Source organism: Aptenodytes forsteri, unplaced genomic scaffold (assembly GCF_000699145.1).
Source record: "Aptenodytes forsteri isolate BGI_AS27 unplaced genomic scaffold, ASM69914v1 Scaffold290, whole genome shotgun sequence".
NCBI lineage: Eukaryota > Metazoa > Chordata > Aves > Sphenisciformes > Spheniscidae > Aptenodytes > Aptenodytes forsteri.
The window spans coordinates 1,050,519-1,061,049 of record NW_008795244.1 but is presented as its reverse complement, the minus strand read 5'-3'; the positions used below and the strand labels follow the sequence as shown (position 1 = coordinate 1,061,049).

Below are 10,531 nucleotides of genomic sequence, written 5' to 3'. Positions count from 1 at the left end.
GCGCAAAGCACTCGCTGCGCACTTGGCTGCCGGAGGCTCAGGTCCTTTGTCAGGGAGAGAATGTACAGCCAGTGAGTATTCCTGCGGGCGCTCCTCTGTAGGAGCAAGTCACCGATTGCCATCGCGGTGTAGCGTTGGCTGGGGGGGGTTGCTGTGAGGCTGGGGGTCAGCGCAGTCTGGAGGGGAGGAGGAAGGGGGGGGGGAAATCTGTGTGTGTGGGTGTCTGTGCTGGTACATCCCATGCAGCGGCGTGATTCTGGTCTGGGGGGACAGGATCACCTCCAGGTACCAGAGGATGGTCTGTACTTTGGAGGGGAAGGACAGTACCCTGCACAGCCTGTCTGGCCTGTCTTCATGGGCTCTGCAGTAGGTCAAAATTGGAACCTAGCAAATAATTCTCAGCTACACACTCAAGTACACTTTACTCAAAGAAAAAAGGAAAAAAAATGCTTATCCAAGACCTGGGAGGTACAAGTTGGATTTTGCTTCCTGATGATTCAGGATATCCTGAATTTGTCCATTGGGTGAGAGTGCCTGCAGTGCTGCGGCACAGGCTGTCCCATCGGTATTCCCTATTCCTCCATCACGCGCTCAGGCTCGGGGTCTGGGCGGTTTGCTAGTGGCTGCAGTAGCTGGTCAGAGCCCCCAGAGCCTTTTCCCCCACAAAGGCTGGTGCTTCTCTCTCCTGATCTTTCAAGTTATTTGCAAGTTGCAGATCAGTCCATCCAGAAACAAAACCCCCTCTCTTGAGGGGGCGGGTTCCAAAGCTATCCCAAAACCGGGGTAACCCCAGGTCTGCTGGCCCTTTCAGAGTCGAGCATCCCGCTGGAGGCTACAAGAAGCTCTTTGAGACTGTGGAGGAACTGTCCTCTCCGGTGACCGCCCACGTCACAGGTTGGTGTGGGCTCCCTGATCTCCTCCTGCCCAGCTTTTGCTCTCGGGAGCTCATGGCCCACCAGAGCTCGGAGGCTTTACAAGGGTTGGAGCACAGGGTCGGAGGTAAAGGACTTAACAGGGCTGGTGTATTTTGGGGTAGAGGAAGGACAGATTGGATGGGGGATCTTTAGACTTTTCAATACTGAATACCTTGGTCTACGGTAGGTGTGTAGGTGAAGAAAACAGCATAGTTTAAAGAGCTCATGCATGTTTAAAAACCAAGTTTAATAAACGTTAAAAAAATAGCTTGCAGCTTTTTGTTCTTTTTGTTGACACAATAAAAATTATTTGGTCTGATTTGCCCATGGGCTGTGCACATACCAATGTTGCATCTTCCGCAGGCAGGATTCCCACCTGGCTGCGAGGAAGCCTTCTGAGATGTGGTCCTGGCTTGTTCGAGGTGGGCGCAGAGCCCTTCTATCACCTCTTTGATGGTCAGGCGCTCCTCCACAAGTTCGACTTCAAGGAGGGGCATGTTACCTATCACCGAAGGTATGTGGCAATTTTTCAAACAAAAAACATAAATAATGAAGCACTTGCTCAACTGCAAGCACTGAGGATGTGCTCTGCTGCCCAGCACGTGGGAGGTGCCGGTTATTTCAAGTCCATGCGGTTATTGGAAGAGCTCTAACAGTGACATCGCTAAAAGCAGCTGAAAATAACTGAAACTTACTCGTAGTTAGCAGAAATGCAACTTTTTGTACAGATTACAAAACATCTGGGAGGGGAGGGAGGGCTGGATGTAGCTGCAGGCAGTGACAGAATTACAACGTTGTCTGAAAACTGAAATGTGTTTTCAGTTAGAAGCTGCCGAGCTATCAGCTTTCAGGTGTTTGAACATTTAGACAAAGCGCTGTATTTCCCATCAGCTTCAGCTTTTCGCCAGCCATCCCTTCCCAGTGCCACAGTGGGGGGGGGGCAGTTGCTGGACCTCACGTGCTCCAGATGCAACGTGAGGCTGCGGGGACCTGCAAGCTTTCAGAGGTCTCACAAGGCTCATCACAAGAATATTGGTATTTTAACTGCATAGCCCATTGCGGTTTTACAGCTATACCTGTAATGTGCCTTCTCGCCCTACCCAGGTTTATCAGAACTGATGCTTATGTAAGAGCAATGACTGAGAAAAGGATCGTGATAACAGAATTTGGCACCTATGCGTACCCAGACCCATGCAAGAACATCTTTTCCAGGTACCTCGAGGTTGTAGACATTGCAGCGATGTCCTACAGTGCTTCCGCTTCCAAGAAGCCCCTGACTGCCTGTCCATTTTCTCTGCTCAGGTTTTTTTCATACTTCAAAGGTGTGGAGGTCACTGATAATGCCCTTGTTAACATCTACCCCGTCGGCGAAGATTACTATGCGTGTACTGAGACCAACTTTATAACCAAAATTAACCCAGATACATTAGAGACAATTAAGCAGGTGGGTCTTTATACTGAGCTTCTAAATATGTGGAGGAGTAAAACTAAAATGAAAATGTTTAATAACAGCCTCTTACAACAAGGCAAGAGTTGGGGTTTGTCAGGAAGATGATCCAGAAACGAAGCCAGCTGTGAGGGTTAGCGAGAGCAGAGTCAGAACAAGCTTGTAAATGAACCCACTGCTGCTGCTCTGAGTAATATTTAATTAGGAGGCGATGGGGGTCCATGGTCTGTATCCTCGTGCTTGGGTTGGGGTTTGCAAACTGGAGCTACACTGCAGCCTGGCCAAAGGGGACCGTAACCGGAGGGCTCCTCACCAGAGCTTTACTGCTCCCTTTATTTACATCGGAGCTGAGCAACATTCAGCCTGTAGAACAATATGTAACATAGAATGCGTGTGTTGATGTTTTTCTTTGCTGTGTTACCAATGTCCAGCCTGTGGAGCCTTTCCTTTTGCACCCCAGGATCCCGAACCTCTCCCTGTAACTATGTCAGCTCACCTGACCGTCTCAAATTGCTTGGCTTTGCTGTTCTTCTTTTCACAAAACAGATAGTGATTTGGGCTTAGAGAAGAACTTTCCACATCTGAAGCAAGGACGTATTGACCTGCAACACCTTGCAGAGCTGGTAGCTTCTCATCTCCTGCCAAGAAAGCTCCTGACTTTCTGCATCTTCTTCTCCAGGTGGATCTCTGTAAATATGTGTCTGTCAATGGGGCAACGGCTCATCCCCACATTGAAAACGACGGGACGGTTTACAACATCGGCAATTGCTTTGGAAAAAACTTTGCACTTGCCTATAACATCATACGGATTCCTCCGCTTCAGGCAGGTCAGTTAATCCCACCTCTGAGCGAACTGAGAAAATCTTGTCCCATAAATAACTTTTTTTATCCTTCAAATGAGTTTCATCATCAAGTTGCTTTTTTTTGATCTTCTTTAGATTGTATTCGCTTTTTTAATTAACGGAAATGTTATCTTTAAAACAATTATTTACATGGTTTCTAAATCATGAACTCCCTTTGTGTTAAAGGCAGAAACTTGTTGGGTAAACACTACAAATACAGACTAAGTAAGTATGGGTGAAACTCCCCATAACCCTTCAACTGTCCTCTTCCAGACAAGGAAGATCCGATGAACAAGTCAGAGGTGGTGGTGCAGTTCCCTTGCAGCGACAGGTTTAAGCCCTCTTACGTTCACAGGTAACGTTTCGTGGGGTCAGTAGACTGACAATGCAGGTCGGCTGAAAAGAGGGATGCTGCTCACGTGTGCCACACAGCGTGTTCTCACGGCAAAGCAGCTGCTCTGAGCAGTGAGCGCAGGCTAACAGAGTCCCCTTTTATTTCTGCAAGCACACAAAGGTGGGTATGTTTGTACAGCATCGCTGGCATTGCATGCTCTACAGAAGTGACACGCAGGGCTTGTTCTTGCATGTAATCAGCAACTAAAATTAGGAGACTTACCAAAATCAGGATGTTTATATTCCTGTTATTTTAAGTGATGATCTGCGTGCTATATTCAGCGCTTAAGTCAAACTACTACGTGGTTTTTGTCCAAACTAACTACAGTGAGCTTGATGTGCTCCCCGTACATTTCCAAACAGCTTTGGGCTGACCTCAAACTACATAGTGTTTGTTGAAACACCGGTGAAAATCAACCTCCTCAAGTTCCTCTCCTCCTGGAGCCTTTGGGGAGCCAACTACATGGACTGCTTCGAGTCCAACGAAACCATGGGGGTAAGCGGTGGGTCGTACCAAACTGGGCTGTACTGGGCAGCCAGCCCTGGACTGGGAGGCCCATCATGTATCGGTTTCACTTTCATTTCTCTGAGCCTACACCAAGCAGCTGCTTGCTTTTCAGGTCTGGCTTCATGTGGCAGAGAAGAAAGGCAAGCTCCTGAACATCAAATACCGCACCTCGGCCTTCAACCTTTTCCATCACATTAACACCTATGAAGATAATGGATTTCTGATTGTCGACCTCTGCACCTGGAAGGGGTGAGTCTTGGCGGTGCCGAGCCTGGAGGTGGCCGAGGGTCCCTGTGGCATTGTGCCTCCCCCTGCACAAGCTGGTGGGGGCCAGCAGAGCCCCAGCACCAGACATGCCGGTCCCTGCGCTGGCACATCCCTTCCCCACTGGAATCGCCTGCGGCACTTGCACTGACTCTCCCCAACCCATCTAAATATTCACATGTGGTGACACACAGACTAGACAGTGTGGAAGTTACCCAGAGGTGCAGAGAGCCTGTTTGAAACTCATTTTCTGAGACCTCGTTTCCCTTTATCTTTAATAAATATTATTGACTACCCAAGGGCTGATGATATTTCAGTTCCTGGGGCTGCAATGAGCAGGATCTGCTTGAGGTTCGAATGCTGCTTTTTGTGTTAACACAGAGAAATGTGGCATCAAAATGGTGTTGCCCAACCCCGTGTTGGCTGCATAGCCGGGGCGCCCTGAGCTGAGGTGGTTCTGGCCGCTGCTGCAGGGCACTCAGGGCGAAAACCAGCAGCTGCCGGGTTTTCCTCACAGGGGAAGCGATGCGCACGCACAGCTTGCTTCTGCCAAGGAGCTGGGCCGGGACTCGTCTCACTCCATTGAATTTTAGAAAAAAACAGCTGCATTTGAATCCCCTCACTTGCAAATGACATCTTTGTTTCTGTCTGTGATCCTGTTTTTGTGCAGGTTTGAGTTTGTTTACAATTACCTCTACTTAGCCAACTTACGAGCAAACTGGGATGAAGTGAAGCAACAGGCAGAGAAAGCCCCGCAGCCTGAAGCCCGCAGATACGTGCTGCCCCTGAACATCGACAAGGTACCAGCGTGACTCTGTGCCACTGCAGCTGCCAGCGGGGCTCGGAGGCGCCAGCATCTGCACCACTCCCCTGCAGGGCTTATGGCCGAGCATCATTAGTGGTCTGCCTGACCCCATTTAATTCAAATTAAGCATTTTCATGGGGGTGCAGGACTTAAAGTATGGGTCTTTAGAGAAACTTTTTATTTTCTTTAGCTGATCAATGTTACTCAGTTTTATTTCTCATACGTTACTGTTCAGAGCAGAGACTGTGGGGCAGCAGTTAATCCTGGAGGGTGCCACTGCCAGGAGCGGAGAAGGGAGCGGCTGCAAGCCTGAGCACGTGTGGTTAAATCCTCCAGCCCCAACTCACAGTGTGAGGCCCATTAAGTGGCCAGCCTGGTGCAAAGCGCTCTGGCTTGCAATTGCTGGGGTTTTTTCCCAGCGACCCCGCTTGTGGTCATCAGCAGGTGGGCCAAGGGCTGCCGGGGGGATGCAGGTCAGCCGAGCTGCTTGCAGAGCTGCAAAGCTCACAGGCACCCCTGCTTGTGTTGCTGATCAAGCAAAAAGTGCAACCCATGTGGCAGTGCTTAATTAAAACCTCTGAATGTCTTAAGGAGGGGAAAAAAGTTATGCATGTGTTTATGAGCACAGTGAAGGCTGACATACGGTCTGGTTTTAGCAATAGGCACTCTCACTGCACTATTGCTAAGAAAATGGAAGAAGCATACTGCCATTCTGCAGCTTGATGAGGCTCTGCTGCACATCGCTGCCTTCGCTGTTCAATGCAGTTTGCAACGGATCTGTGCAAACAGACTAAGAAATCTGTTTCTGCATTTCTGTTGTGTATTTTTCTTTGTCCCAGGCTGACACGGGCAAGAACTTGGTCACCCTGCCCTACACGACAGCTACGGCGACCCTGCGCAGCGATGAGACCATATGGCTGGAGCCAGAAGTTATTTTCTCAGGGCCACGCCACGGTAAGATGATGACCCTGAAGCACAGCCAGTGGCAACACGAGTACCCCCTGCACTCCGCATCCTACTAATCCTCATGCATAATTTTTTTTTATTGTAGCCTTTGAATTTCCACAGATCAATTACAAGAAATATGGTGGGAAACCTTACACGTATGCGTATGGGCTGGGGCTGAATCACTTTGTCCCAGACAGGGTAACTATCAATGAACGGGTGAGGCACATCTTTTGCATGAGCTTTCAGTTTAAGGACAAAAAAAAGAGTATTTCTGAGATGTGGGTTTTTCGTTTTTTTTCCCACCTTTAGCTTTGCAAGCTGAATGTTAAAACAAAGGAGACATGGGTGTGGCAGGAGCCAGACGGGTACCCATCAGAGCCGATCTTTGTTTCCAATCCGGATGCCCTAGAGGAAGATGACGGTAACAGTGATTTTTATTTTGGTCAATGGCATCATGATTTGAAAAGCTTGTGTCTGCTGGCCGCGGGGGCTGCCTGCAAGGCTGTGCCAGAGGCGGGCACAAGCAGAGCCCACAGGCAGCTCCCGGACATGATGTACCTTGTTCTAACGCTGGTGGGAAGTTTCTGAGAAGAATGTGGGAAAATTGAGACTGAATGAAAACAAAGGAGGAGAAAGACCTCTAGGTTTAGATGATCTGTTGTCCTCATTTCCTAGCCTTTTTCCATCAGGAAATTCCAGGTGGCAGAACTTTGTAAAATTTAAACCTCTCCTAAACCAAGCGTGTTTTCTACTCCTAACCCATCCTCCTCGTGCAGGAGTGTAGTGAATACAGGCTTTGTCATTCAAGAACACATAGTTGTATTCATGCTAAGCACTGTACGCGTTTCTTCGCACATCCCCAGCCCTGAACCTACTTTTGAAGGTGAGTGGCAGCACTCAGCCTGAGAGGGTGTCCACTTATTCCCTGAATTCCTCATCTCCAAAAAGGATTACATGAAGCTAGGAGAAATCTTGGCTCTGCTGAATTTAAGAGCCAAGTCTCACTGGTTTATAGTGAGAGTTTTGTATGTCATAGCCAAATATTTCATATTTCAGAGTGAAATTTCTTATTATCTGTTCCCAGTTCAGGAAAGTGCTTATGCAGGGGCTTAAGTCCCACTGAAATGAAAAGGTTTGAAGCTTGTTCTTAGAAGCTTTCTTTAATTGAAGTAGACAACATGCATTTTAGGGATATGTTTAAGTCTCTCTCACTTCCTGGGACTTAAGCCCCTGCAGAAGCACTCACCGAAAGCTGAGTTAACACCGGGCTCCATGCTCACGTTTCTGTCATCTTCCCCAAGGCTGTGTTTGATGCTGTCACGGACTATGGTGTATGGTTGTTCCCACGTTCTCCTGCAATGACTGACCCACAGAGTACACAAATGAACAAACAACCTAAGAGCTAGGACGTCCCATCCATTCCACACAGGGATGCCAGGATCCAGAAATGGGTATCTCGTCACGTTAAACCTCAGAAGCAGAATTGTAAAGTAATTTATAAGTTTATAAAGTAATTCATAATGTTGAAAAAATTAATGGACAAATTTGATATATATTCCAGTAAGTGACATTTGTCGTCAGCCCCTGCAATAGCTTTTCATAGTTCCTTTTCAGCATAAAAACACTTTTCAGTTTTAAAAAGAAACTCTATAGGAGCTACTGTGCCACAGCACCCCCCGCTGGCAAGCTGACGACGGCAAGAATCCAAAATGGTGTGAGAAATAATCTGTCTACTTCAGAACTGACGATCATGCAATAATAACAGGATTTACTGGTGTCCTGTGTGCGAGTGGCTACTCTTACCTCGACCAGCCCAAGGGAAGGGTACGGCAAGTGCACACCTGGGACAGGCTTCTTGTTTTCCTTGCCTACTAGGGGTTGTGCTGAGCATCGTGATCAGCCCAGGCACAGGGCTGAAGCCCGCCTACCTCCTGATCCTGAATGCCAAAGACATGAGCGAGGTTGCCAGGGCTGAAGTGGAGGTGAACATTCCCGTGACGTTCCACGGACTCTTCAAAAGAGCATGACCACTGCCTGCAACACGTCGCATTAGGTTTCTTCCAGCTCTGAAAAGGTGCAGTCTCCTTTTACAAGCACTCAGATGACCTAAACTCCTTCAACATCACTGTCCTGGTTTCAGCTGGGATAGAGTTAATTTTCTTCCTAGTAGCCTTTTTCTTTGTATGGCTACTTAATTAAGATTGAGCATTTCAGTTTTGTTGATGATTCTTCAAAATACTTAACCAGGTATTTTTCAAATAGCACTGTACATCTTGAAATTATGCCAAAGGGTGTAAGAACTATACAGTTAAAACAACACAAGTTTGGGATGGTGGGGAGTTTTTTGGTTTTACAAAACTAAACTTTGCAGCTGTGGCAGAGTTAAAGATGCATGAAACAGCACAGTGTAAACGCAGTACCTGTACACATGGAAACATGTAGACCAGTCTCTGTGCTCTGTTACATGCCTTGAGAAGAGGTAATTTTTAGCCTATACTGAAGTGTTACAGATTTAAATCACTTCCTGGTCACTCCTTTAGTATCCTCAGAGCAATCCGAGTGGAGCCTTTCCATAGCTGCTTTGGAAATCTGAACTGGCAGGCCCAAGACTGTGTGGCAGGCAGCATTTCGTCCTTTACTGCGGCTGAAAATTGCACACGCTAGCTTATGTGTTTTCTCTTTCCCATTTCTTTTGTCAAAGTGCAGTTTCTTGAGTTCTGGATTTCATACTAAGACGTGAATATGAAAAAAATCAAGCAATTGTTACGGCTTGGGATTAATTTGCTTCCTTAGTGTGCTCTAGACTCTCAGCTTAATCCTTCCTTTTCACAAAATAAGTTTTCAACTAATGTAGTAAGAGGCTACGGTTCAAAATACAACTTATTGCCAATAGACTTAAAATCCAGGATTCTTGTTTGTCTGCAATGGTAATGTTTTTAATGGTATCAAAGTATTAGAAAATCATTGACATTAAAGATTTCTAGTACACGGTGCTAACTTTAAAAGGCTGATCACTTGAAAATGGCTGCAGTCACATTCTGATGACAGGATATTGACACGGAGATATGACCTGGTACTTCTGCTGTTCTATAATCTCTAAGCACTTTGCAATTACCTAATTAAAAACAAAAGACAATATAAGCAATGGGCCTCTGAAACAAAAAACTAGTAAAACTTACTAGTTATGCCCTCATTCCGTAATGCATTTGTTTTACTTTTTGCAAAACAATGAACACTTAAAATGAACAGTTGCTGGCTGTAGCATCAGGGGAGATAAGATGTCAGTGTAATCTACCACTGGGGCAGGGGAAACGTAAAGGAAGGAATGTCCTCAGGATCCCAAAGTTTATGCATTGCATACAGAGACCACTGAACCATTTTAAAGTCACTGTGGTGACAAGAGAATTACTTTTGGAACACTGGGAAGCTATTTTGCTGTAAAACTCCAATGAAAATATATTAAGTGATAATCAATTTCTGTTATTACATAGCTATGCTCCTAAGGTTCCCAATCGCATATCAGAAATTAGCAGAACATCCTCCTCCTCCGCATCCATCTTTTTCTAAGAAGTCATCTTTCTTGGTGTCTTGTGACAACAGGGACTGAAAATACAGAACTGGTTTTGGTCTTCAAAAACAACATCCATTAAGATTTTGTTAACTTTCATCATATGGTGTGTATAATAGTCTCCTTTGCCAAAACCTTTTGTGCATCTTGTTGGAAATCAAGAGTCATGAGAAGCATTTTCCTAATTTCACTGTGCATATTCCACTGCTATTGGAGCACACATTGTCTTTTAAAGCCTATTAAAAAAAAGGCACATTAAGGATCTGAATGAGCACATGCTGTCAGTTCAGACAAAGCTAAACATAAATTCCATCTATTAGCAAGAACTGGGATAAAGTAGCAAAACAATATTGTAAAAAACCAGCTAAAGATGTAAACAGGAATTATGGTGTGCTGGTGAAAATTACCCGAGAGTAAAAATAATTCATTTCAACTGTCACACATAGAGGTCCCTTCCAACCTATTCTATGATTCTAAAGGTCATCTAGTCCAATCGCCCTGCTGTGGGCAGGGACATCTTCAACTAGATCAGGTTGCTCAGAGCCCTGTCCAACCTGACCTTGAATGTTTCCAGGGATGGGGCATCTACCACCTCGCTGGGCAACTTGTTCCAGTGCTTCACCACCCTCAGTGTAAAAAATTTCTTCCTTATATCTAGTCTAAATCTACCCCCCTTTAGTTTAAAACCATTGCCCCTTGTCCTGTCGCAACAGGCCCTGCTAAAAAGTCTGCCCCCATCTTTTTTATAAGCCCCCTTTAAGTACTGATAGGCTGCAATAAGGTCTCCCCAAAGGCTTCTCTTCTCTAGGCTGAACAACCCCAACTCTCTCAGCCTTTCTTCA

At 46.2% G+C, this 10,531-nt stretch overlaps 2 protein-coding genes across 3 annotated transcripts in view; one reads left to right on the top strand and one right to left on the bottom strand.

Moving 5' to 3' along the window:
- The first annotated feature begins 60 nt into the window (after nt 1-60).
- On the top strand, nt 61-8,215 carry RPE65 (RPE65, retinoid isomerohydrolase). Its single transcript, XM_009278741.1, has 14 exons — nt 61-71; nt 812-894; nt 1,278-1,428; nt 2,019-2,126; nt 2,217-2,358; nt 3,041-3,188; nt 3,477-3,558; nt 3,960-4,092; nt 4,217-4,353; nt 5,039-5,168; nt 6,013-6,127; nt 6,225-6,319; nt 6,431-6,542; nt 7,997-8,215. Exons 1-14 carry the CDS (start codon nt 61-63, stop codon nt 8,146-8,148), a joined length of 1,599 nt encoding a protein of 532 aa, XP_009277016.1. The 3' UTR covers nt 8,149-8,215.
- Nucleotides 8,216-9,034: 819 nt separating this feature from the next.
- LOC103898459 (methylcrotonoyl-CoA carboxylase beta chain, mitochondrial) overlaps nt 9,035-10,531 on the bottom strand; it is a 14,996-nt gene continuing 13,499 nt past the window's right edge. For both annotated transcript variants that reach the window (XM_009278738.1, XM_009278739.2), the window contains exon 12: nt 9,035-9,236. In XM_009278738.1, the coding sequence (XP_009277013.1) occupies nt 9,153-9,236 (84 nt within the window). In that variant the 3' untranslated portion in view covers nt 9,035-9,152. The remainder of the gene's footprint in view (nt 9,237-10,531) is intronic.

Excerpts from the sequence above, each read along its gene's own strand:
- RPE65 (XM_009278741.1), top strand. Across the intron at positions 4,354-5,038 it reads GACCTCTGCACCTGGAAGGG|GTTTGAGTTTGTTTACAATT; the intron begins GTGAGTCTTGGC and ends GTTTTTGTGCAG. Across the intron at positions 5,169-6,012 it reads TGCCCCTGAACATCGACAAG|GCTGACACGGGCAAGAACTT; the intron begins GTACCAGCGTGA and ends TCTTTGTCCCAG.